We start from the raw sequence: 27,615 nt of genomic DNA on the forward strand, positions 1-27,615 counted from the left end.
GTATCCCTAAAGAGTGACTGGAGAATGAGGGAAGTAAGTGCTTGAACCACCTTAGGGTACTCTGCAGAAGAAAAGGAGGAGCCACGGCCGGGACAGCCATAAGATTGTATCAGAGCTACATCCGGCCACTCTTTGAGTATGCTACACTAGCCTGATGAAACGTGGGGAGGTCTCACGTCAGAAAACTTTAGACCATTGCCATGAAGATGGTATACAAACTCCTCACGCAAACAAACACACACTGCATACATTAACTTTCAGATCTGAGAACCGAAGAGGAGAGGGATGGCTGTTCTGGAAGTTTACCCTCAGGTCAGTGGACAATCCATCTCTGAATCCCATGATTCAGGAGGAAGAAGCTTACCCGCCCAGATTTTGGTCCAGCACCCCTCTCTCTGTGCTTCCTAAATAGTGAGCATTTTCATCACTTCTAAACCACTTTCAAACCCATTTTAGAGTGGATATCTCCTGTATTTTATTGTGATTGTAGCCTCTCTTATTCCTGCTGATATTTTAACACATGGTTTTTAACCCCTGGACCTACTCTAAACCACTTTTAAACTCACCTGTCCAGGAACAGTGGGTCACTGCAATAGAAGCTGACATTTTAACAACCTAAACCCCAGTTTTACTGCACTGTAAGTTGATTTTTTTCTTTCACATAACTCTTAATAACGCTAGAGGCTGACATTATTTACATTTTTACTATCCAAACCCATTTCAAACCACCTATGGACACAGATGCTCCCAGCTTTTAAGAACGTTTTACATTTGAAAAATAAAAATACATATAATCCTCTTTTTAAAATATGTATACTTACCTGCAGTGACCTTTTAAAACATTCATAGGCCTACTTACCCAAAGTGCCCTTTTAACATGCACACCTACCTAATGACTTATCGGAATATTTACCTGAGATCCAGACCACAATGTAGACGGTATGTTGCTGCAGAAGACATGCGCATAATCCTCTTTGCCTCTCCTGTTGAATGATGGAAACACCCCCAGTAATCTGAAGAACAAGTTTCCATCCCCTACTTTATATTTTTTATAAAGTCATTACACCTCCCCCAACCCCCTTGCCCTAAACCGGGTTTGTATCTTATTTCCAACCCTACCCCTTAACACTTTACCCTAAGCCGGGATTGTACCCTCTACCCAACCCCTCTATTTTATTATTTTCTTTACTTTACTTCTTTTAACATTTTTTATCTATTAAAGTTTGTTTTAATCAAATCAAGTTGAGGAAGAAAAAATAATAATTCCACCACCACCCGTTGTACCTTGCCAAATATGACCTCCACCAGACAGATACATGGAGAAGAGGGATGGATATAAGAGGGCACGAAACTCTGAGTTGTCCCTACCAATCCCAAAGTTCATATTTCTTTCTTGTGTTTATCTGTTCAGATTTTTGTTCACTGGATATACTGTATGGCAATATTCTTAAACGTGAGGCGCAAGAGGACAGTTGGCAAGAGAAGACGTTATTGGTTACTAACTTGGTTAGGTAAATGTTAGGTAAATGTCCTTAAGTCTTCTAATTAAAAATGAGCGCTATTAGCTAACTTTAACGTCTTTCTCTTTTTATTGGTAGAGGATTTTATTATTTTCCTGGCTTTTGAAATGGCACTGTTACTACAGGAGATGATGCTGTCATAGAGCATATGATCTGTAGAAGGACTAGCTAGGCCTGTTAATCATAATGCCCATTGAGTGGACATTCCAAATGACCATGGCAATTATGCATCACAATAGTAATATTAATTTTGCAACACGTAGCAATCCACTCACAGTACCTATTAACTGGCTGCTGCGATTATAGTCTGGGGGGGCCGTGTGTAAAATATTCAACAGATGTTATGACACCCTGCCCTGTTTAACCCAACTCTTAAACTAATCCTCAAATCCTTTCAAATAATCCTGTCAAATAAACACAAGGCCTAAAACAAAGGAAAGAAACGTGAGCTCGTAGAGAAAAAAAGAGAGTTGGAAGCTGTATTACTCATAGTTGATGTGATGATCACATGATTGTAAAGAAAAACCAGGCGCAAGAACTCTATTGAGTGGAGGCCACATCCAAGACTATTTACATTTAAGTCATTTAGCAGACGCTCTTATCCAGAGCGACTTACAAATTGGTGCATTCACCTTATGATATCCAGTGGAACAACCACTTTACAATAGTGCATCTAAATCTTTTAAGGGGGGGGGTTAGAAGGATTACTTTATCCTATCCTAGGTATTCCTTAAAGAGGTGGGGTTTCAGGTGTCTCCGGAAGGTGGTGATTGACTCCGCTGTCCTGGCGTCGTGAGGGAGCTTGTTCCACCATTGGGGTGCCACTATTAATATCAATGTTGCAAGATGTGAGTCTTTGATTAGTTCAATACAGCTTGATTTGGCTCGTTTGGTTTGGCTCAGTAGTGTGAAATGTCCTGGAGTACAGGAAGCAACATACATTATTGGGTGTTTACGTAAGAACCTTATCTCTTTTAGATGAACCAATGTTATCTAAATGTGTTTTTGGCAAAAGGTCTGGGGTGGGTTGCATAGTAATTCCCCTAAAATACTTTTCTCATCAACTGTGGACACGTTCCTACTTTAAGAGTTGCATTTTTGGGACAAACAGTACTGCGGAATAATTATGAATGTGGTTCCATTTGGGAATTACTAACTCTATTTGTATGCTCAGGTCAGTGGAGGCTGGTGGGAGGAGCTATAGGAGGACAGACTTATTGTAATGGCTGGATTTGAATAAATGGAACGGTCTCGGTAGTGTGGAATGGTGGTGTACGTACAACCTGTGGTGGTTGCTGAGTAGCCCCACAGACGAGTAAAGCTGAAATTGCCCTATTATTGACCTAGTCTCATTAACCCCTGTGCGGCAAAACATTAGATTATGTTAGAGGAGTATATCGTAAAAGTAGCCACATAGCCATTTTTCGACCAACCACATGCATCACAAATAACCAAAAAACAGCTAAATGCAGCACTAACCTTTGACAATCTTCATCAGATGACACACCTAGGACATCATGTTACACAATACATGCATTCTTTTGTTCGATAAAGTTCATATTTATATATAAAAACAGCATTTTACATCGGTGCGTAACGTTGACTAACTATTTTCCCTCAAATGCATCCGGTGAAACAGTGCTATAATTTACTAAATTACTATTCGAAAACATTTTTAAAATGTAATATTGTCATTCTAAGATTTATAGATGAATATCTCTTGAAAGCACCTGTAATACCAGATTTAAAAATAACTTTACTGGGTAATCACACTTTGCGATGAAAGGGGATGCGATACTCTGAAAAATAGGCTAACGTTACAGGTCTGCGCCATCTTGGAACAATCGCATATCACATCTAGTCTTGTATACTATTGTCAATAATCCCTTACCTTTGGTTGTCTTCATCAGAAAGCACTTCCAGGAATCCCAGGTCCACAACAAATGTATTTTCATTCGAAAAAATTACTCCTTTATGTTCCAAGAGCTTGTTCTTGTTAGCGCGTCTGAAGGCTGCTCCAAAACTTCCGTCGGCCACGGGACAGCTATTTCAAGAAAAAGCATTTTTTTTCCATTTAGGTTCGTTCAAACATGTCAAACGTTGTATAACATAAATCTTCAGGGCCTGTTTCAACAAGAGAGCCAATCAGATTCGAGGGGGACGATTGCATTGTGTTTCAAAACGTTTCGAAAGGGGAGGGTAGACAGGGCCGCCGGCGTCATAATGGTGATGGCCCTCCTCATGTGACCAATTTCAACAGTGTCTCATTCATTCAGTTTTAACAGTAGGAGACTCAAACCACTTTGTAAAGACTGGGGACATCTAGTGGAAGCAATAGGAAGTGCTCAATGAACCATAGCTCACGGTGTGATTAATAGGCAAAGATGTGAATTTGAGTCCACAATTCAGAATTCCACATCCTGTTACGATCGGTCTCTGGGTTTTGACTGCCATATGAGTTCTGTTATACTCACAGACACCATTCAAACAGTTTTAGAAACTTTAGGGTGTTTTCTATCCACAAGTATTAATTATATGCATATCCTAGCTTCTGAGTTTGAGTAGGAGGCCGTTTAAAATGGGCGCGAATTTTTTTCAAAAATCGCTTTTAGCGCCCCCTATCCTAGGGGAACGCCAAGAGGTTAATCAAAGAATAGCCCTCTTGGCCTCCGGTTCCCTGGTCCTCCTCACATTTTCCTGACATTCTTCCTATTTCCTTTTAAAATGTATACGCCGATGACGTGAATGTCGATTAAGGCAGCCCTCCGCACCTCTCTTATTTTGAGAGGTTGGATTAAATGCAGAAGATACATTTCAGTTGAATGCATTCAGTTGAACAACTGACTAGTATCCCCCTTTCCCTTACCCTGTTCCCCCTGACCCCTACTGTCTCTGTGCTCAGTATCTATGCTGCAATAATCTATGTGACGGGGGGCTAGGGTCAGTCTGTCCTTTCTGGTGTAATTATCCTGTCTTATCTGTGTTTGTGTGTGTGTGTGTGTGTGTGTGTGTGTGTGTGTGTGTGTGTGTGTGTGTGTGTGTGTGTGTGTGTGTGTGTGTGTGTGTGTGTGTGTGTGTGTGTGTGTGAGTGCCAGGGAGGAGGAGCGGCAGGCGTGACATCTTTCAAGTGTGGCTGAAGTATATCTAGTCTTTCATTGTAGAGTGAGACTGCTTTATGGAAAGAGTCACCATGACCACTCCACTACTGATGTTTGGTATGTGACCATCACTATCAAACTCTGCACATTTGCTAGAATTTGTCTGTACAATCTCTGGACTTTTCTTAACATTTGTTTGTTTCATTTGTGCAGTACTTCTGGCTCTACCCTGCTACAGCGCAACTGGTAAGTGGAAAGCACTATCATGTCTTTCATCTGTTTGTATGATGGAAATGGGGCCAACTGTTGAGAAGTGTAGGGATGTGTGGGCTACTACTCTGCCTCCCAGGTTGATGTGTGTACGGTATGTTGTACTGTGGGCTCCTCTTCTTTTACAGTAAGCAATAGCAAAATTGATTGTGAATTATTTCTCTGTGGCTTGGACTTGAGCGTTTGTGCATCATGTACCTTACTTCCTTGATATGCCTGCTGAAAACAAATCTCAACCAGGAATGCATAGATTTTTGTTTAAAGTCACAAACAGAGTTCTGCCTGTAGATGGATATCTCTGCAATCTAGATGATACATTTGTGAAGTCAGTTGAGTCATCATTACCGTAAACAGAATGGCCTGCTTGAGCATGGTTTTATAGAGCTCTGTGATGTTTTACCAGTAACTACTAAGCAAAGCCAGTTCAGACAGAAAGGTCAGATTACACCAATCGGAATCAAATTCTTTCTACCTTATTTTTGTGGTCTATTTAAGTTGACCATTTCTGCTCACACATTCTCTTCTCCTGCATTGCTGTTGCGCTAAGCTATGCGATAGGCTTTTCTTGCTGCTTAATATTGCTGCTGTAACATATCTGCCACCCCGCTATGCATTTTTTGTTTCCCACCAGCCCTGCCTCCATCTGTTTGGTTCTGCTTTTTTTCCTGTCAGATTGGTATATATCTCGCTCACTGCCTGAAGTTGATTAATAAGGGTAATAATTGACTCATTGCTCGGACAATGAGCTCTCCTGAAGGAGCTTAACGCCAAGATCAAATGTATTGCAATCTATTTTGTAATACATGGATAAAGGAATTGTGGGTTTAATTTCTGAATTGAAACAATTAATGATTAAATTCTTTATTTAAAAAAATTCTAAGCAACTGTCATTGACAATATTTTGCACAGGACATTTACATAGGACATTTTTCAGTTAGTGTAAAGAGCTTCTCACAGAACACGTAGCCAGGACATTGTCTTAAGGTGTGGATGTTCCTATTGTTCCATCTCACAGGGCAAATCAATCGTTTTGGACTTCCAGTCTCTGCCCATAGCAGGGATTTCTATGTCAGGTGAGTATAGTCAGTATATAATTCCCTCATCTGTGCTCTGTGTAGAAGTTGCCTAAAACTGACCATAGATCAGTGTTAAGTGGGGTTATTTGTATTTTTGTTGAGCAAAACTTTGTGTGGGAGCTAGGCCTACTACGCTGTGTACCCCAATGCACTCAAAAACTATGAAGCCAGCTATAGCCTATTGCCTGTTTATGAGTCTTGTGGTAAACCGTGGGGTGTTGGGTTGAGCGTGCAGAGATTAACACAGAGACAAAAAACACGACTTTACTAGGCAACAAAATAAACATAACAACAAAATAACTTAGGTTTGGCTCGGTCCTTCTTCTCAGATTCTGCTCCGTGTTTGTTTCTTGGTCTTCCCTCGCAGTGTGCCACGGTGCTCCCTTTATGTGGCGTGCACAGCTGGTTGGCACTCTCCCCTAATTACCTCTACTTGGGGCCATCAGCGTCGGGGTGCCCAGCCCATGTACTCCCAGCAGAGGGAGCCAACGTCGCGGCACATACCTCCCCTCTATCAGCAACCCTTGGGGTAGACCGTCCCCCCCGTCTCCCGTCCCCCCCACCAACCGGGAGGGAGGCGTGCTCAGGGCTAGGTTTGCGTCCCTCCTGGAGAAGGCATCCGCATTGCTTGTGGATGACAGAGAATCGCTGTAAGGACAGGAACCAGCAGGTCATTTGTGTCCTTACCTCTTGCCATCCACACAAGGGGGACATGGTCAGTGGTCAGGGTGAACTTCCTCCCGCGGAGGTAATACTTGAGGGTGTCCAGTGCCCACTTCACGGCAAGGCACTCCTCGACAATCGAGTACTTCTTCTCCCTAGGGAGGAGCTTCCTGCTGACATACATGATGGGGTGCTCCTCGCCTTCCTGCTCTTGGGACAAGACGGCCCCTACCCCTGTGTCAGACGCGTCTGTCTGGACCAGGAGGTTTTTGAGGAGTCGAGTCCCGGTGCAAACATAGCACGTCCTTCAGGGCCTGGAACGCCGCGTCTGTGTCCTCTGTCCTTCGCACACTCTGGGGTAGGCGTGCTTTCGTTATGTCTGTGAGGGGAGAAGCTATTGCGGCAAAGTTAGATACAAATTGACTGTAGTAGCCTGCTAACCCCAGGAACAACTTAAACTGCCTCTTGGTTCGGGGGACCGGCCATTACCTAATTGCAGCGGGATATTTTTCTTGGGGCTTCACATTTCCCTGCCCGATTTGATAGCCCAGGAACTCCACCTCAGAGTAGCCAAATGTTGTGTCTCTGACTATGATAAAATTATATGACATGCTATTTTATCAAATCGATTACCTAACGTGATTGAATTAAATCATGCAACAATTAAACCATTAATAACCTGGGGCATCATGGAAGCATTCATTTATATAGAGCGGTTATCTCCCGAATCCAATCTCTTAAAGATCTGAAGATCTTTTATTATTAATATCTGTCAATTATTAATCGTCACCTTATTCAGTCTCATTCTGATGGTCGTAAAGTACTTGGTTATCTGCACGAACCCTGGCTAACAAGTTGAATCAGCAATACACAAATTGGCTTAATTATTTATTTATTAAATACCGAAATAATCACACAGAATGACATATATATATACACAGGATAGATCATACATCGATTACTAATCATGTCATGAAAAGCCCCTAGTGGGCTAACCCCATATGACGGCTGGTAACACAAAGGAAGGGGGTTGGATTTGAATGAAAGAGCGAGAAGACTGAGAGACAAAGGGATTGGGTCTCTATCAGACCTTGATAAGCTATTCTACCGTAAATACAGAATCTTATGGATTCTAATAACTGCCCATTCGGAAAAGGAAAATGCAAGATATATATTTACTCTGAGCTGCGCTTCGATAGATTAGTCGAAGATAGAAGACTGGTTTACCCAGCAGAGATCGACCATTGTCCTTTGAAGAATCTTTCTGGTCGTAGTGTTGTAGAGCGGATACGTTAAAGTCGTTCTTTGGAGATTGTCTGTCCTTTCCTAAGCCACGTACGTTTACAGCTGCAGCTGATAACTCAACGTCTAGGAGGTATCACTTCTTCTTTAGCCTCTCTGGGCAAGGTGGGACGTGACCGTCCCACACTATTCAACAGCCAGTGAAATAGCATGGCGCGAAATACAAAACAGCAAAAATATCATAATTTCAATTTCTCAAACATATGACTATCTTACACCATTTTAAAGATACACATCTCCTTAATGTAACCACATTGTCCGATTTCAAAAAGGCTTTACAGCGAAAGCAAAACATTAGATTATGTTAGGAGAGTACATAGACAAAAATAACCACACAGCCATTTTCCAAGCAAGGATATATGTCACAAAAACCCAAAACACAGCTAAATGAAGCACTAACCTTTGACGATCTTCATCAGATGACACTCCTAGGACATCATGTTACACAATACATGTATGTTTTGTTCGATAAAGTTCATATTTATATCCAAAAACAGCATTTTACATTGGCGCGTGATGTTCAGAAAATTTATTTCCACCAAAACTTTCGGTGAATGACCACATCAATTTACATAAATACTCATCATAAACGTTGACAAAATACATAACAATTATTTTAAGAATTATAGATACAGTACTCCTGCAACCGCTGTGTCAGATTTTAAAATAGCTGTTTGGCGAAAGCACATTTTTCAATATTCTGAGTACATAGCTCGCCATCAAAGCAAGCTATACAGACACCCGCCAAGTTCTGGGGTCACCTAAACTCAGAATTAGTATTATAAATATTCTCTTACCTTTGCTGATCTTCGTCAGAATGCACTCCCAGGACTGCTACTTCCACAATAAATGTTTTTGTTCGAAATAATCCATATTTGTTTCCAAATACCTCAGTTTTGTTCGTGCGTACAGAGCACTATCCAAAGGCATAACGCGCGAGCGCGGTACCAGAGACGAAAAGTCAAAATGTTCCATTACCGTTCTTAGAAGCATGTCAAACGTTGTTTAAAATCAATCTTTGTGGTATTTTTAACGTAAAAATGCAATAATATTCCAACCGGACAATAGCATATTCCTTCAAGAAGAAAAAGAAGGAACGGCGTGCTCGCGGGATCGTGCATTACCAATCCCTTTGTCCATAGGCAGTCCACTCATTGACTGAGCTACTATTCTCTGCCCGGTTACAGGAGATGGATAAAAAACTTTCTGAACGCTTTTGACAGCCAATGGAAGCCTTAGGAAGTGCAACATGACCCCGCAGACACTGTAGTTTTGATAGGGATTAGAAAGAAGAACTACAATTCTCAGATCTCCCACTTCCTGGTTGAATTCTTCTCAGGTTTTTGCCTGCCATATGAGTTCTGTTACACTCACAGACACCATTCAAACAGTTTTAGAAACTTCAGTGTGTTGTCTATCCAAATATACTAATATGCATATTCTAGTTTCTGGGCCAGAGTAGTAACCAGTTTAATTTGGGTACGTTTTTCATCCGGCCGTGAAAATACTGCCCCCTGTATTTTAAGAAGTTAGTGAATAATCGTTCAAAGTTCAGACCAAGTTTCCATAATCAGCTCACGCTGTATTCTGGCTGGTCTAGTTGAAATTCCGCATTCCAGCGTGGTGATCGTCACCTCCACGTTGAAATTTGCCCTTTTGAACGTTAGGACAGCAGTCCTAACATTTCTGGAACTAAATGTTAATTTCGTTAGGTTGAAGTTGAAATTAGCCCTTTAAACATATGAACACCAGTCCTTACATCATCGAGAACTGAGGTTGAATTCCGTCAACGGGCTTTGTACTGGGGGAGAGAAGGGCGTGTTTCATAGTTCTCAACAAATGTCTGTTCACTTGGGCGTGGCCACTGAGTAAGCATAAGTTTACTTATGAAAACAATTCTCTCATTTAGAAGCTAAAATCACATTTCATCTTCTCACAAATTGTTTCCTATTTAAACATTTAAATTGTACAACAATTCCATGTGAATCTGATAACTACAATGTGTAGAAATTCCAAGATACAATTTATGTTGTCCTATCATCAGATATAATGTCCCAGACAACAACATCTGACATCATATTCTTTAAGTACCAACGAAGACTTTCAACTGGTTGAGAAAGGGAATATTGCTCCACTTCCCAACCTTTTGATGGTAACATACTTTCTCTGTGGTAACACAGGGCTTTCCAAGAGTCCATTCTGTAGAGTGGAGAGAAAAAGGGGAAAGGTATTTATGGGGGGGATCATAAACCTCACCCAACAGGGCAATGTCATGACACCAGCTTGCACTTGTGGGGGTTCGTGGTCAGCCCCGCATCCCTTAGCGCATCCATCACCGCCTGTAACCTACAGAGATGGGACTCCCAACTGTCACTGTGCACGATTATGTCATCCAAATAAGCAGCAGGGTACTCACAGTGCGGGCGCAGGACACGGTCCATGAGTCTTGGAAAAGTTGCTGGGGCCCCGTGGAGCCCGAAAGGAAGAACCCGGTAGTAGTATAGCCCCACCGGGGTGCCAGTACTTGGGGTAGGCGTCGAATTTACTGACCTCGTCCAAGCCCCGGAAGTCATTGCAGAAGCAGACGGTTCCGTCCGGTTTCGGTACCAGCACTATAGGGTTAGACTACTCACTGTGGGACTACTCCAGTACCCCCATCTTTAGCATTGTTGTCACTTCCCGCTGGACTGCCACCCTCCGGGCTTCTGGTATCTGGTATTGCCGTTTACTCACTTTTTTTATGATGTTCCACGAGATCCGTATTCCCCGGCACCTCGGAGAACACGACCTTGTAACTTTGACAGTGGGCGGGATCTGCTTTGGCCGGGTCCACTTTGTGCACAGCGCCTCTCGTGCGTGCCACTTCTTCAGTAGGCTCACATGGTAAAGCTGGAGGGGTTTTCTCCACCCCGGTTCGTAGACCTTATAATTGACGTCGGCTACCCGTTTGACGATGTTGTAGGGCTCATGCCACGTAGCCAGGAATTTTCTCTCCGTTGTGGGGATCAGCACCAAGACCTTCTCACCCGGATGGAACTGTTGTGGTTGGGCCCCCCGGTTGTATACCCACTCCTGGGCTAGTTGCACCTGGGCCATGTGCTCCCTCACCACTGGCCAAATTGCTGTCATCCTCTCCCTCATCTCCTCTGCGTGTTCCACCATGCTGCGAAGGGGGGTTGGTTGCTCCTCCCAGATCTCCTTGGCTAGGTCCAGCAGTCCGCAGGGCTGATGGCCATACAGGAGCTCAAAGGGCGAGAACCCAGTGGACGCTTGGGGTACCTCGTGCACCGAGAACATCAGGTGGGGCAGCAGCTGGTCCCAGTTTCTCCCGTCTCTCTCGATGACCTTCTTCAGCATCTGCTTTATTGAAGCATTCGACTAGCCCGTCAGTTTGGGGATAGTACACACTGGTCCTCACCTGTTTGTTTCGTAACAGATTGCAAAAATTTCCCGCGGAATACCCACCCGGCTGGATAAATGGAAGAGCTCCCGTGCGATACCTTTCACTGCTGCCATGCGTAAAAGGATTGCCTCTGGATACCGAGTGGCGTAATCCACGATTACCATGATGTATTGGTGTCCCCTCGCAGTCTTCACCAACGGACCCACCAGATCCATTGCCACCCGCTCAAACGGCACCCCTATAATGGGCAAGGGAACCACAGGGTTTCTATAATGTGCCTTCCGAGCTGTGATCTGGCACTCTGGGCAGGTACGGCAGTAGTCCTCCAAGGTGCACTTGACTCCGGGCCAGTGGAACCGATTCCCGATCCACTCCCTGGTTTTCTCCATCCCCTGGTGTGCTCCGAGCAGGTGGGTGTGGGCGAGCTGCAAGACAGTCCTAACATACCAGGTGGGTATGAGTAACAAGTCATTCGTCTCCCTATTGTGCTTAACTACTTGATACAATAAATTATGCTTGATGGCAAAGTGGGGGTAGCGCCACTCGGTTACCCCAGGTAATAGCACAACATCCACCGCGATCACCTGGCCCCTCGCGTTCTGGAAGTTGAGGTCTTCTAATTGGGCCGTCCCGAACTGGCCCGTGATGATTCCAGTGTTGGGCGGCCCGTCTGGTGCCTCCACCTCCATAAAGGGGAACCTGAAGTCCTCCTCGGACGATGGCTCGCTTCCCGGCACAGGGTCATCTCCCTCCTCCTGCTCCGACTCGGGCCCAGTGGCCACCTCTGGTTTCGGGGCATCCTTTTTCCTCTCCTTCCTACATCACACACGCATCTCCACAGTGCCTGGAAAAGAAGGCAATCTCTACCCAGGAGAATGGGCACAGGCAGGTTAGGAACAGCCCCCACGCACATCTGGCACTCCCCCTTGGGGTGGTTATCCACACCGGCATGGTTGGGTACCTCTTCGTGTTCTTGTGTACGCAGGACAATGTCACCTCATCTTTCCCCTCTCGTGTGAGCCACTGCGGTTGGGCCAGGGTAACATGCTGCCGGAGTCCAGCAGAGCGCTGTTATCGACGACATCGATTCGTACTGGAACACGACAAGACCGGAATATTGATTAGACCTAGAAGTTTAGTATAGACACTTTTTCATAACATTTTAGTTTAAGTAGGTCTAATGATATAAGTAGGTCTGATGATATTCTAAAAACATAAAGTGCATATTTTTCTCTACTGACCGTATAATAAAAACATTGCAACTCTCCATGTCGCTGAATCAGTGGGAGCCCTGAGCTTGTATCCAGGCAACAAGACTAGGGGTCTAGGGGTGATGGGAGACGTGATCGCACAACAGCTGGGAGAAAGACGGCCCAGTTTCAGTCTCTCCCAACACCGCCGCTAATGTTTGGAACATGTCAAATATGCCCCTGTCCACTCGCTGTCCCCACAGTTCCAGTTTGGCTTTGAATGCAGCCACTTTATCTGCCAACTTAAAGACAGTTGTCATTCTCCCCCTGAAGTGACAGATTGAGTTCGTTGAGCAGGTTGAATATGTTGCACAGGTATGCGAATTTTGCGACCCATTTCTCGTCATTGAAATGTGCTGCCAGTGATGACTTTTTTTCTGAAAGAAATCTCTGTAGCGGCTCTCGTAACTCAAACACTGGCACTCTGGCAAGCGATCTCCCCCTGGATAGCCATCTGACTTCTGTGTATAAGAGAAGGCGTTTGTGCTCTGCGTCCATTTCCTCACAAAGCTGCCCAAACAGACGCAAGTTAAGAGTGTGTGCTTTGATGTGATTGATAACTTTAATAACATAATTTAATACGACGTTAAATTCAGGTGACATTTTTCAGCTAGCCAGCATTTCTCTGTGAATGACACAGTGCGTATACTCACATTCAGGTGCAACCTCTTTAACCCGGGTAGTGAAACCAGACAGCCGTCCAGTCATGTCAGCAGCCCCATCCGTGCATACGCCAACACAGAATGACCAATCAAATTTGCCTGACATGTAATCATCCAAAGACTTGAATAGTTCTGTGGCCGTTGTGTTAGTCGGCAGGGACAGCGCACACAACATATCCTCACGCGCATCATCCTGAAATATATATCGCACATAAACAAGCAGTATTGCCTTGTTTTCGACATCGGTAGATTCGTCAATCTGGATTGCATACCACGGTGACTCGTTAAGCCTCTCTAGCAATTGTGCCTCAACGTCCTTCGCTATTTCATCAATTCGCCTAGTGACGGTGGTAGCCGAAAGAGGAACCTGCTATCTTTTAGCTGCAGTCTCTCCTAAGAGTTCACGGCAAATGTCCTTAGCAGCAGGTAGAATCAACTCCTCACCAATAGTGAAAGGCTTCTTGGCCTTAGCAACGCAGCTAGCCACTAAGTATGACGCTCTCAGTGCAGCCACGTTTTTTGATGCGGTGTCTTTCAAGACTTGCTTCTGTCCTTGTTACAGTTTTCTTTGCTCAAAGAATTCAACATGTTTGTCTTTAAGTGCAGGGTGCTTGGATTCGATGTGCCGAAGCAGTTTTGAGGGCTTCATTGCCTCGTTAGATAGCCTATCTCCACATACTACGCACAGGGGGCTTGGAGCATGCGAGTCACCTTTCGCAATAAAGCCATATTTTAGGTAGGACATCATATTTCCTATTGAATTAGGCATTCTTTTTTTGCAGTCTCGGGCTCTGCTGTCTCTACATTATCAACATCTTCGTTGGGCCTTTTAGCTCCCTTACCCCTTCCGAAGAAGCTCTCCAGCGACGTTTGATTGTTTTTATTCATGTCAGCTAACGTAGCTAGCTCACGCAGACCGTGATGAACTCGCGGCGCACATATTACTCAAGTTCAAAATCTGTAAACTGTTATGAGAGTGATGAGAAAAGACCAACAGACTGCACCAAGTTCAATGTAATTACTGCACAAATAGTCTATAATTGTATATAATAATTATTTTCTTTTACCGTTTTTGTAATAAATTATTTTCCTTTCCGTGCGGCCCAGTAGCAAATGTGCCCGGTGGTTGGGGACCGCTGCTATAGCATACCACATTTTACGGAAGAGTAGGGCCAAGTGAAGATGGAAAAAAATAAGCAGTGATGGTTGGTGGTACTTGGATTATAGTTTTTTTCTCACATTTAGAAGGGGCGGGCGGGGGTTCTAAGCTGACATATGGAATTATTTTAAGATGGTCATACCATGGATTATTTAGCTATTTGATTTGGAATTTTATGACACCTTTAGGTATAAAAAGACAGTCACAAAATAAATAATAAGAAACAAGGTTTTGAAGTGTATGTCCTATTTTTAGATATAAGTAAGCTCAGGAAATATATAATCGTTTTTTTACACTCTTTTTTCAGTAAGCATGCCGGGGGGACATGCCGAGGCAGTTGCAGTACGTTCTGTGTGGTGCATACATTGGATTTATCTAACATTTTTGTCAAACTCTATGTGTCCATGGCTTGACAGAAAGGGTAGCAGAAGGGGAATGATGAACTTTTGTTGCACACATATCCAGATGATGCTGCGAAAACCCTGCAGCTGTGATCTAGACATAATTTAGGGATGACTCATGGTCTGACAAACACCGCTCTAGCTCTGCCACTTTTCATTCTCAAAATGCTTACATCTCGAAATTTAGTTTTGAGTTTACTGCGACTTTATTCTTGAAATATTGTAACTTTATTCTCAAAATATTGCCACTTTTCTCTCGAAATAGTACTACCCGTGCAAAAAGGAATAATCCAAGTACCACCACCCTTATTATAATTGTTTTTATATTTTCTTGGCCCTAATACTCTTCCCTATGGTAAAAGGTCGACGTTTGGAAGTCTCAATAAAAAATACTCTTGTCACGTGACTATAGAAATCTAAACATTCTGTTTTTAGAGACACAATTTTCCAATAGCCTATGATTAAGGTGACTATAGTCAATCTGTTTCTGGGTTCTCACCACCACCACCATCATCAGTGGTGTAAAGTACATAGGTAAAAATACTTTAAAGTACTACTTAAGTAGGTTTTTGAGGTATCTGTATTTTACCATTTATATTTTTGACAACTTTTACTTTTACTCCACTACATTCCTAAAGAAAATAATGTACTTTTTACTCCATTTTTTTTTCGTGACACCCAAAAGTACTCAATACATTTTGAATGCTTAGCAGGAAGGGAAAATGGTCCAATTCATACTCTTATCAAGAGAACATCCCTGGTCATCCCCTGATCTGGCAGCTCACTAAACATAAATGCTTTGTTTGTAAATTATGTCAGTGTTGGAGTGTGTCCCTGGGAATCTGTAAATAATGTTTTAGTAAATAATTGTGCAGTCTGGGTTGTTTAATATTTGGGGTAGACTAGTGGTTAGAGCGTTGGGACAGTAATCGAAAGGTTGCTGGTTTGAATCCCCAAGCTGACAAGGTAACATCTGTCGTTCTGCCCCTGAACAAGGCAGTTAACCCACTTTTCCCTGGTAGGCCTTCATTGTAAAAAATAATTTATTCTTAATTGACTTGCCTAGTTAAATAAACGTTAAATTAAAAAATATATAAGGAATGTGAAATTATTTATACTTTTACTTTTGATACTAAAGTATATTTTAGCAAATACATTTACTTTTTATACTTAAGTATATTTAAAACCAAATACTTTTAGACTTTTACTCAAGTAGTATTTTACTTGGTGACTTTCGCTTTTACTTGAGTCATTTTCTATTAAGGTATCTTTACTTTTAAGTATGACAGTTGGATACTTTTCCCACCACTGATCATCATTATCCTTATCATTAGGCTATTCACATAATTCAAATTCAATCAAGTCACATGCACAATTCGATCGCCCAACATTAATTTATTTTTTATTTGTTTACTTTTGTTTAACTAGGCAAGTAAGTTAAGAACAAATTTGTATTTACAATGACGGCCTACCCCGGCCAAAACCTCCCCTAACCAGGACAACGCTGCACTAATTGTACGCCGCCCTATGGGACTCCCGATCACGGCCGGTTGTGATACAGCCCAGGATCAAACCAGGGTCTGTAGTGATGCCTCTAGCACTGAGATGCAGTGCCTTAGACCGCTGCGTCACTCGGGAGCATTCACTGACATCAGTGCACGAGACGACTCCATTTTTTTTCTTTCAGTGTTTGAACAAATACAACATCGCCCGGTTGGAATATTATCGCTATTTTACGAGAAAAATAGCATAAAAATGTATTTTAAACAGCGTTTGACATGCTTCTAAGTACGGTAATGGAGAAAAAAAAAAATTCACGAAATGCGCTGGCGCGTCACCCTCGGATAGTGACTTGAACGCACGAACAAAACGGAGCTATTTGGATTTAACTATGGATTATTTCGAACCAAAACAACATTTGTTGTTGAAGTAGAAGTCCTGGGAGTGCATTCTGACGAAGAACAGCAAAGGTAATCCAATTTTTCTTATAGTAAATCTGAGTTTGGTGAGGGCCAAACTTGGTGGGTGTCAAATTAGCTAGCCATGATGGCCGGGCTATCTACTCAGAATATTGCAAAATGTGCTTTCACCGAAAAGCTATTTTAAAATCGGACACCGCGATTAAATAAAGGAGTTCTGTATCTATAATTCTTAAAATAATTGTTATGTTTTTTGTGAACGTTAATCGTGAGTAATTTAGTAAATTCACCGGAAGTGTTCGGTGGGTATGCTAGTTCTGAACAAAACATGCTAATGTAAAAAGCTGGTTTTTGATATAAATATGAACTTGATTGAACAAAACATGCATGTATTGTATAACATAATGTACTAGGAGTGTCATCTGATGAAGATCATCAAAGGTTAGTGCTGCATTTAGCTGTGGTTTTGGTTTTTGTGACATATATGCTAGCTTGAAAAATGGCTGTGTGATTATTTCTGGCTTTGTACTCTCCTGACATAATCTAATGTTTTGCTTTTGCTGTAAAGCCTTTTTGAAATCGGACAATGTGGTTGGATTAACGAGAGTTTTATCTCTCAAATGGTGTAAAATAGTAATATGTTTGAGAAATTGAAATTATAGCATTTTTAAGGTTTTTCGTATTTCGCGCCAGGCGCTACCATTGGATATTGGTGAGGCTCTGTCCATAAAGAAACTTTCAAAGTTCTTGAAATTTTCCAGATTGACTGACCTTCATATCTTAAAGTAATGATGGAATGTAATTTCTCTTTGCTTATTTGAGCTGTTCTTGCCATGATATGGACATGGTCTTTTACCATATAGGGCTATCTTCTGTGTACCACCCCTACCTTGTCGCAACACAACTGATTGGCTCAAAAGCATTAAGAAGGAAAGAAATTCCACAAATTAACTTTAACAAGGCACCTGTTAATTTAAAGCATTCCAGGTTACTATCTCAAGAAGCTGGTTGGGAGAATGCCAAGAATGTGCAAAGCTGTCATCAAGGCAAAGGGTGGCTACTTTGAATAATCTCAAATATAAAATAGATTTTGATTTGTTTAACACTTTTTTGGTTACGACATGATTCCATGTGTTATTTAATAGTTTAGATATCTTCACTATTATTATACAATGTAGAAAAGAGTAAAAAATAAAGAAAAACCCTGGAATGAGTAGGTGTCCAAACTTTTGACTGGTACTGTATATGTCTTTTGTATTTTTGAGTCAATTTCAATTCAAGATTTTTCAAGTAATCCGCCCAACCCTCTTTTATTTATTCTGTCAACATTGTAAAAAAACGAGATATTGCCTAGGTCTAGATATAGTAAGTCTATATAGGCTGGTTTAAAGAGTTTCACAGCCAGCCGTTCTGCACACGCTAAAATCACAGTGTTTCCAATTCTATAGCCATGTTACATAGTGTTTTTTAATTGAAACAACCTCAGCCTTTAACCATCCAAATATTTTATAAAAAATTCTGCCGATATGAACTAATTTATTTTAGGACATAGAGTGAACCAATTTCTGTAGTCTATAGGCCCACATACAATACTCTGTTCTTACGTATGAAGGAATGCAGCTCGTGCTTCCTGTGACTTGTTCAATCACATGCAGCTCAGATTTATTTTGTAAAGAAGAGTTATCAAGATGTGAAAAAATATTAACACGGCCTATAATCCAAAAATAACAGCCTTCCCGACTTTCTCCGTGAACCGCCTACAAAGGAGTTCACTCCTGCTGGAACCAAAAATGGACCAAAAATTGTCCTTCAAATGGTTCTCTTATATGGGCACAGCCAAAGAACCGCTTAAGGTTCTAGATAGCAGTTTTTTTCTAAGAGTGTATGTGCTGCACATAATGCCTTATAGATATAAAGATGAGCCTCTGCCTTGCAGGTCTCCCGGAGATAACTTCTGCGGCAAGGTGAAATTTGTCATTTCAGGGTTCACCTGCTGTGAAAGACAATTGCATATGGGGGCTGAGCAGTCCTGCTGTGGAAACAGGTCCTTCTACCTCACCCAGGCTTCCTGTTGTGGTGGTGAGATAGACAGAGTCATGTCTCCTAGCAGTATCCCACTGTATCTATTCACTCTAACCTGATAACTGTGAAAACGTTATTTTCTCAGCACCTATTTAGTTTTGTTTTGATATGCTTGATATGTGTTTATCTGTGATTCAACTATTTCTTGCAGGTCAGCTGACTCTGAATGTGAGCCAGCTGGTGTCAGATTGCTGTGGTTCTAGGGCCTATGATCCACTCAACCAGCTGTGCTGTGACTCTCAGATCCTAATCAGGACCCAACCCCATTCCAAGTGTTGTGGAAAAGGTAAGCGAGATCAGGTCTATTCACATCTATTGACGTCTTTGCTGTCATCATCGATTATGTAGTTGTGTTTGTTTTAAATTCTTCCCAAAAGCATAAAAAGAGTTGGTGTTGTTTTACCGTTTTTACCATAGAGGTCTGTCTACTCCGAAAGCTGTTTGTGAGATGTTTCCCAATTCTCTCATGCTAAGTCTTTGTGACAACCTAATTTCCCACCTGCACCTCATGGCTCTTATGTTCACTTACTAACTTTCACAATGTCAACCTTGTAACACTTGACCTGAGCGCTTGAAAGCACTTGATCAATCATTATTACCTGTTCCACAGAGCTTTACAATGAAGACAACCAGCTTTGCTGTGGAGATGTCGTTAAAAGAAAGGTCCTGACCAAAATGTCTGGTCACCACCGGTGCTGTGGAGACCACCAGTTTGACCAGCGAAGCCACTGCTGCTGCCACATCACTGAACCATCATATCAACTAAACCCTAAACCTCTCAATGCAAGCTGCTGTGCTCCTGCCATCCAGGAAGTGCTACATACTATTCCCCCAGCGCAAACTGGTCAGGTACAAAAACGTATTTGTGCCTTACGCACTGAACCTTCTGAACAAATAAGAACATTAGGGGCATCAAATCCAAAAAATATATATTGATCACATACACATATTTAGCAGATGTTATTGCAGGTGTAGTAAAATGCTTGTGTTCCTAGCTCCAACAGTGGAGTAGTATCAAAGAATTCACAACAATACACACAAATCTAAAAGTAAAAAAATGGAATTAAGCAATGTCTGAGTGACATTGAATAAAATACAGTAGAATACAGTATACACCTATGAAATGAGTAAAGCAGTATGTAAACATTATTAAAGTGACTAGTGTTCCATTTAAAGTGACCAGTGATTCCATGTCTATGAATATAGGGCAGCAGCCTCTAAGGTGCTGGGTTGAGTAACCGGGTGGTAGCTGGCAAGTGATGGCTATTTAACAGTCTGATGGCCCTGAGATAGAAGCTGTTTTTCAGTCTCTCGGTCCCAGCTTTGATGCACCTGTACTGAGCTCGCCTTCTGGATGATAGCGGGGGGAACAGGCCGTGGCTCGGGTAGGGGATGGCCTTGATGATCTCTTGTGTATTGATATTCTAGTTTTGTCCCTTTAGGGCACCTATAACCCCCCCCCTTGCTTACCAACGTTAAAATGCTTGGAATGTTCTTCATGTGAAACGCATTAAACAATGCCCACGTTCATTTCTACTCCCGCCTCATGTCCTGTCCTTATATTAGTTGCATAAGTAATACAGTGTGCTATACAACATTATCTTTTTGGACTCCTGAGGTTGAAGAGGCGCTGTCGAGCCATCTTCACCACACTGTCTGTGTGGGTGGACCATTTTAGATTGTCAATGATGTGTGCACTGAGGAACTTGAAGCTTTTCACCTTCGTCACTGCGGTCCCTTTGATGTGAATAGGGGCATACTCTCCATGAAGTCCACGATCAGCTCCTTCATTTTGTTGACGTTGAGGGAGAGGTTATTTTCCTGGCACCACTCTCCCAGGGCCCTCACCTCCTCCCTGTGGGCTGTCTCGTCATTGTTGGTAATCAGGCCTACTACTGTTGTGTCATCTGCAAACGTGATGATTGAGTTAGAGGTCTGTGTGGCAACACAGTCAAATCAAATCAAATGTTATTTGTCACATGTGCCGAATACAACCTTACAGTGAAATGATTATTTAAAAGCCCTTAACCAACAATGCAGTTTTAAGAAAAAAACTAAAAAAAAAGTAAGAGATAAGAATAACAAATAATTAAAGAGCAGCAGTAAATAACAATAGCGGGGCTATATACAGAGGGTACCGGTACAGAGTCAATGTGCGGGGGCACCGGTGTCGAGGTGATTGAGGTAAAATGTTTCCATGTAGGTAAAGTTATTAAAGTGACTATGCATAGACTATAACAGAGAGTAGCAGCAGCATTCCGCTGGCTACCCAGACTATTCTGCAAATAGTCTGGGTAGCCATTTGATTAGCTGTTCAGGAGTCTTATGGCTTGGGGGTAGAAGCTATTTAGCAGGCTCTTGGACCTAGACTTGGCACACCGGTACCGCTTGCCATGTGGTAGCAGAGAGAACAGTCTATGACTAGGGTGGCTGGAGTCTTTGACAATTTTTCGGGCCTTCCTCGGACACCGCCTGGTATAGAGGTCCTGGATGGCAGGAAGCTTGGCCCCGGTGATGTACTGGGCCGTACGCACTACCCTCTACAGTGTCTTGCGGTCAGAGGCCGAGCAGTTGCCATACCAGGCAGTGATGCAACCAGTCAGGACGCTCTCAATGGTGCAGCTGTAAAACCTTTTGAGGATCTGAGGACCCATGCCAAATCTTTTCAGTCTCCCGAGGGGGAGAGTGTCACAACTGTCTTGGTGTGCTTGGACCATGTTAGTTTGTTGGTGATGTGGAAGCCAAGGAACTTGAAGCTCTCAACCTGCTCCACTACAGCCCCGTCGATGAGAATGGGGACATGCTCAGTGCTCCTTTTCTTGTAGTCCACAATATCTCCTTTGTCTTGATCACATTGAGGGAGAGGTTGTTGTCCTTGCACCACATGGTCAGGTCGTGCCTGGCCGTGCAGTCATGAGTGAACAGGAAGTACAGGAGGGAGCTGAGCACACACCCCTGAAGGGGCCCCGTGTTGATGATCAGCGTGGTGGATGTGTCGTTACCTACCCTTACCACCTGGGGGCGGCCCATCAGGAAGTCCAGGATCCAGTTGCAGAGGGAGATATTTAGTCCCAGGGTCCTTAGCTTAGTGTTGAGCTTTGAGGGCACTATGGTGTTGAACGCTGAGCTGTAGTCAATGAATAGCATTCTCACATACACTAGGTGTTCCTTTTGTCCAGGTGTGGAAGGGCAGTGTGGAGTGCAATAGAGATTGCATCATCTGTGGATATGTTTGGGCGGTATGCAAGTTGAGGTGGGTCTAGGGTGTCAGGTAAGGTGGAGGTGATATGATCCTTAACTAGCCTCTCAAAGCACTTCATGATAACAGAAGTGAGTGCTACGGGGCAATAGTCATTTAGTTCAGTTACCTTTGCTTTCTTGGGTACAGGAACAATGTTGAACATCTTGACGCAAGTGGGGACAGCAGACTGGGATCGGGAGAGATTGAATATGTCCGTAAACACTCCAGCCAGCTGGTCTGCTCATGCTCTGAGGACGTGGCTAGTGATACCATCTGGGCCGTCAGCCTTGCGAGAGTTAACACGCTTAAATGTCTTACTCACGTTGGCCACGAAGAACGAGAGCCCACAGTCCTTGGAAGCGGCCCACGTTGGTGGCACTGTGTTATCCTCAAAGTGGGCAAAGAAGGCGTTTAGCTTGTTCAGAAGCAAGACGTTGGTGTCCGCGACGTGCCTGGTTGTCCCTTTGTAATCCGTGATTTTCTGTAGACCCTGCCACATACGTCTCGTCTCTGAGCCGTTGAATTGCGACTCCACTTTGTCTCTGTACTGACGTTTTGCCTGTTAAAATCCCCAGCTACAATAAATGTGGCCTCAGGATATGTGGTTTCCACTTTGCACAAAGTCCAGTGTAGTTCAGTGAGGGCCTTTTTGGTATCGGCTCGAGGGGGAATTTACACGGCTGTGACTATAACGGAAGAGAATGCTCTTGGGAGGTAATATGGTGGACATTTGATTGGGAGATATTCTAGGTTGGGAGAACAAAAGGACTTAAGTTCCTGAACGTTATCACAAGCACACCATGATTAGTTAATCATGAAACATAAATAACCGGCTTTCTTCTTCGAGGAGAGGTCTTTATTCCTGCGCAATGTACTGAGAACCCAGCTGGCTGTATGGACGGGGACAGTATATCTGGAGGGAGCCATGATTCCATGAAACAAAGTATGTTATAGTCCTCGATGTCTCTCTGGAAGGAGATCCTCGCCCTGACCTTGTCTACTTTATTGCCCAGGGACTAAAGAGTAGTGAGTAAAATACTCGAAAGCGGTGGCTGGTCGCACGCCTCCTGAGTCGGACTAGAAGTCCACTCTGAATATCTCTTCTCCGCTTGTGGCGTCTTGGAGCAGCCTCTGGGATAAGTTAATTGCCCTGGGGTGTACGAACAAAGGATCCAATTCGGGAAAGTCACATTTCTGGTCGTAATGTTGGTGAGTTACCGCCGCTCTGATATCCAAAAGTTATTTTCGGCTGTATGTAATAACACAAAAAACTTTTGGGTTAATATTGTAAGAAATAACACACACAAAAAAAATGAAATACTGCAAAGCTGCTTAGGAGCAAGAAGCAGAGCTGCCATGTCATTCGGCGCCATCTTCACCCTACATTTGGACTCACTCATTAGTGAATGTGCAATAGTGAACTACAGTGAAATGTAACCAACGGTGCAATATAAAAGGGAGATTGTAGGGATGTGCAAAAACATCATGTGCAATATTCAGGTATTTTGGATATTAAGGGGATGTGTAATATTGAATATAGGGGGGGGGGGGGGGGTTTATGTAATGTGGAAGGGTGTTGAAAGTCCTTAACGGTGCAATAAGCAGTTGCTACATCCATTTTTGGACATATAAATGAATAATATGTACCCATTGATTGTTTCTATGAATTTGAGAGTGATTACATTTCTCCAGCCCCATCTCTCAGCTAGGGAAGGTGGGGAGGCTGCTTTGTTTAATGTTATGCCGAGCCTATGCCATGCCTGTCACGCCCTGACCTTAGAGATCCTTATTATTCTCTATGTTTGGTTTGGTCAGGGTGTGACTCAGGTGGGAAAGTCTATGTTTTCTATTTCTTTGTGTTTGGCCGAGTGTGGTTCCCAATCAGAGGCAGCTGTCTATCGTTGTCTCTGATTGGGGATCATATAAGTTGTCATTTTCCTTTTGGGTTTTTGTGGGATCTTGTTTTCTGTTTAGTGTCCATGCTTGACAGAACTGTGCGCTTTCGTTTTCGCCTTTTGGTATTTTGTTTATGTGTTTTGTGAATAAAGGAATCATGAACACTTTCCACGCTGCGCTTTGGTCTACTTCTTTTTTTGTGAACCTTTTCTTACCACAATGCCTTTTCTTGTACATGAAGCAAATATCTATGAAAAACTGAAAATGAAGAAATATCTAATTTCATCTGAAAGGACAATGTTTAATGTTAGTAAAAGGTGATCTACTAGTTTTGTATGGTTTTAATGAAACTTCACATTATGATGGTTAGTCATCTTTGTGTGTATTTTGTTCTTTCTTTTGTTTCAGCACATGGGAATTGATCAGAGTTCTCCAAAATGGTAAGATTGCCTTTGACCTTCAACCATACAGTATACTGAACCTCATGTTTCACTTTCTTTATTCAATGTTCAATTCAACCATTTCATTTACATTCAGGTTTTAAAATAATATACTTGATGTCCATTGGCTAAAAGCCACAATGGGAATGGCATCTGTTTTAAATTATGCAATATTTATTTTTTTTAACACCCACTACATGTCAGCTTTTCTGAAGGTTCTTTCTAGGTGTTACAAATTGTTTTATTTTCCTTGTGGGTTTAGGCTTTTGTCCTTGGCCCGAAACATTGGAATGGTCTGCCAACAAGCACATTGATATTGTGATAACCTCAAGTGGTCCTTTAACTGTAAACCTTTGTCTGAGAGTGGTGGAATAATTAAAAACATGCTTATGGATTATGTAAAAAAATTAATAAAAGAGTAACTGAGCTTGTGCATGTGTATAAGTGTACATATAAATATGTTTATGGTTTGTTTATGTGTGTCTTTATGTACAAGTTTCATATGCATCTAATTGTGTGTGTGTGTGTCTGTGTGTGTGTCTGTGTGTGTGTGTGTCTGTTTCTCCACATGCAGTATGCCTGGGGAGAAGCCTTGTGGTCAATGTGCCTGCTTTAACCCAACAACAGAACGTTGCTGTGTGAACCCTACATCTCTCCAGGGACAAAGTTACTCACATGACCAGACCTGCTGTGAGGGAACACTCTGCCACACCCCAGATAAGACAGCACAAGGTTTACCACTTATCTGCAATGTGTTTGTGTGAGTGTGTGTGTGCGTTTGTGAGTGTGTGTGCGTGTTTCCACTATAATAAACATCTTTCGGACTAGGGGTGCATCTTTGCGAGTCTGAGTCTGAGAGCAGTGCCAATCTTAGCATGTAAATATTGGTGGGGGAAAAGAAAACAAGTGGGATGCATGCCAGCAGAGCCACTACACAACACAACACTAAACAATACATTAATTGCACTATAACGGTGACAAACGGTGCCCACAAACTGTTACCTCCTACATAAAGCTGTCCCAACAGCAGCCTCAACATCTTACCACTGCTACACCTGGCTATCAGCGGAGCCTTGTCTGGCAGCGATAAGATTTAGCCTCATTTACTGCCTTTTAAAAAAACATAGCTGATATGGCTGACTTGCTTAAACAAATGTGGTTTCTAATGACAATTGAGATCCACAAACTATGGCATAAGGGGACGACAAGCGGATAAGAGGCAATCCGTAATTTTGATTAAGACATTAATGAGCGAGCTAGGACGGACGTAGTCAATATAAGAATTTGTTTAGCGCTTTTGAAATGTACAGTGACAGAATTCAGAACATGGGCCATTCTTACAGTGTTCTCCCTGTACACCAAGTCAGAACCGTAGGATAAATAAAGGGAGCATATAAGCAGACAATGAAAGCCCTTACAATATTCGATGATTACATTTCTCTAAAACAGATTACTCTCACTTATAATTTGCACACAAACCACTGTCTGCTTGGAGTAAGAAATAATGAATATATTTATGTGGAAATGCCTTGGTTTGCCGTGTATCCCTCCTAACCGGGCCTTTTTGCTGCACGCTTCTAAGGCTCTGATTGTCCAAAAGGGGTCCCGACCCATCTTCTACTGTTGTTCTCCTCTACAGTCGTCCAGTATCAGGTGACTTGTCGTGTAGTCCTGAACAGAACTACAAGTTTATTCTCCTTCAATTCGCTCTGAAAGATGCTTCTTTGAAGATAGGCTAGCCAGCCATGTTGATGGTTCCCAGTGGGGTGATGAGAGTAGCGTTCCACAGGGGTTTGAGAAGAGTAGTAGACTGGTTCCACTTCAATTCGCTTTCTAGATACTTTACTTCAGACAGCTAATCAGCAGTACCAGTGATTGTCCAGGAGGTGACTTTATCGTCCCTACCTCGTGTTGAGATTAAATGTTTTTAATCCACTTTAAACGTGAGCTGCAGCTCAACGTCTCTCTGGTCTAGTATGTTCATTTCTTAACCAATAATGTATGCAGTTTGCTGGAAAGGGGCAGTTCCGGCAGGCTGACATGCTCTCTGACCTCACTCAAGGGGGCGGTGACTACTTACTGTGCACAGTTATAGAAAAATGTGCTCTTATAGAAAAATGTTTCTAAAATCACATCCCTCTCTTAACAAAAACACTTTCATAATTTTTCAGATTTCATACACAACGCATCGGATGGACCTCACACACATAATGTGTATACTTTTCAAGTTACAGTATTTCCTTTATAACATTTTTAATAACATCACAAACTAACACCCGAAATGTCACCAGTGTTCTCCAGATCGTCTCTGACCATTCCCCACATTCTATGTTAGAAGTATTGTTCCAGAAATATTGTTCCAATATTGTTCCAATATTGTTCCACTTTAGAACGTGTTTGAGTTTTTGCGGGAAAAGGTCTGTTGAAACAAAGGCTTGGGTGAATTTGGAGAGGGAGATGCCTGAATGTGCTCTCCTTGATTTACAAAAAGGTGTGAGTCGTTAACCCCCCATATGGGTGAGAGAGGGTCTGGTTAAAGTTATTTTGTGCAAAGCTGATCTGACCTAATCAATTTCCCTGCCGGTTCTTGACTTTGGTGTCACCATTTATCAAAATTCAGCAGCCGCTACTCTTATACCATTGGATGCCATCTACCATAGCGTCCTTTGCTTTATTACAGGTGACAGTTTTAATATTCATCTCTGCGTCCTGTATCAGAAGATCGGCTGGACCTCGACTAAAGTCATGTTGATCACTTCATTACTCATTACTCCCCAGAATAAATGAAAGTACATTTAAAAAAATTAAAGAATGGTCGTTACCGAGATGGGTACTACCAACACGTCAGCGCCATTCGTGTACAGAGTTAATAGGAGGAGATTACTGGGCTACTAAGTTCACATATAACCAGTGGTGGGAAAAGTACCCATACTTGAGTAAAAGTAAAGATACCTTAATAGAAAATGACTCAAGTAAAAGTGAAAGTCACCCAGTAAAATACTACTTGAGTAAAAGTCTAAAAGTATTTGGTTTTAAATATACTTAAGTATCAAAATTAAATGTAATTGCTAAAATATTGTAAACTATCAAAAGTAAAAGTACAAATCATTTCAAATTCCTTATATTAAGCAAACCAGATGATGCCATTTTCTTGTTTTTTATTTACGGGAAGCATGGGCCACACTTCAACACTCAGACATAATTTACAAACGAAGCATGTGTGTTTAGTGAGT

General features: G+C 42.4%; 1 protein-coding gene across 1 annotated transcript in view; it reads left to right on the forward strand.

Annotated features, from left to right (window-relative positions):
- The first annotated feature begins 4,638 nt into the window (after positions 1-4,638).
- Positions 4,639-27,615, forward strand: part of LOC123729246 (uncharacterized) — a 35,552-nt gene continuing 12,575 nt past the window's right edge. The window contains exons 1-8 of the mRNA XM_045703526.1: positions 4,639-4,735; positions 4,832-4,864; positions 5,904-5,961; positions 18,660-18,802; positions 18,957-19,091; positions 19,416-19,654; positions 24,351-24,382; positions 24,957-25,114. Of these exons, the coding sequence (XP_045559482.1) occupies positions 4,696-4,735; positions 4,832-4,864; positions 5,904-5,961; positions 18,660-18,802; positions 18,957-19,091; positions 19,416-19,654; positions 24,351-24,382; positions 24,957-25,114 (838 nt within the window). The 5' untranslated portion in view covers positions 4,639-4,695. The remainder of the gene's footprint in view (positions 4,736-4,831; positions 4,865-5,903; positions 5,962-18,659; positions 18,803-18,956; positions 19,092-19,415; positions 19,655-24,350; positions 24,383-24,956; positions 25,115-27,615) is intronic.

This window comes from Salmo salar, chromosome ssa20 (assembly GCF_905237065.1).
Source record: "Salmo salar chromosome ssa20, Ssal_v3.1, whole genome shotgun sequence".
NCBI lineage: Eukaryota > Metazoa > Chordata > Actinopteri > Salmoniformes > Salmonidae > Salmo > Salmo salar.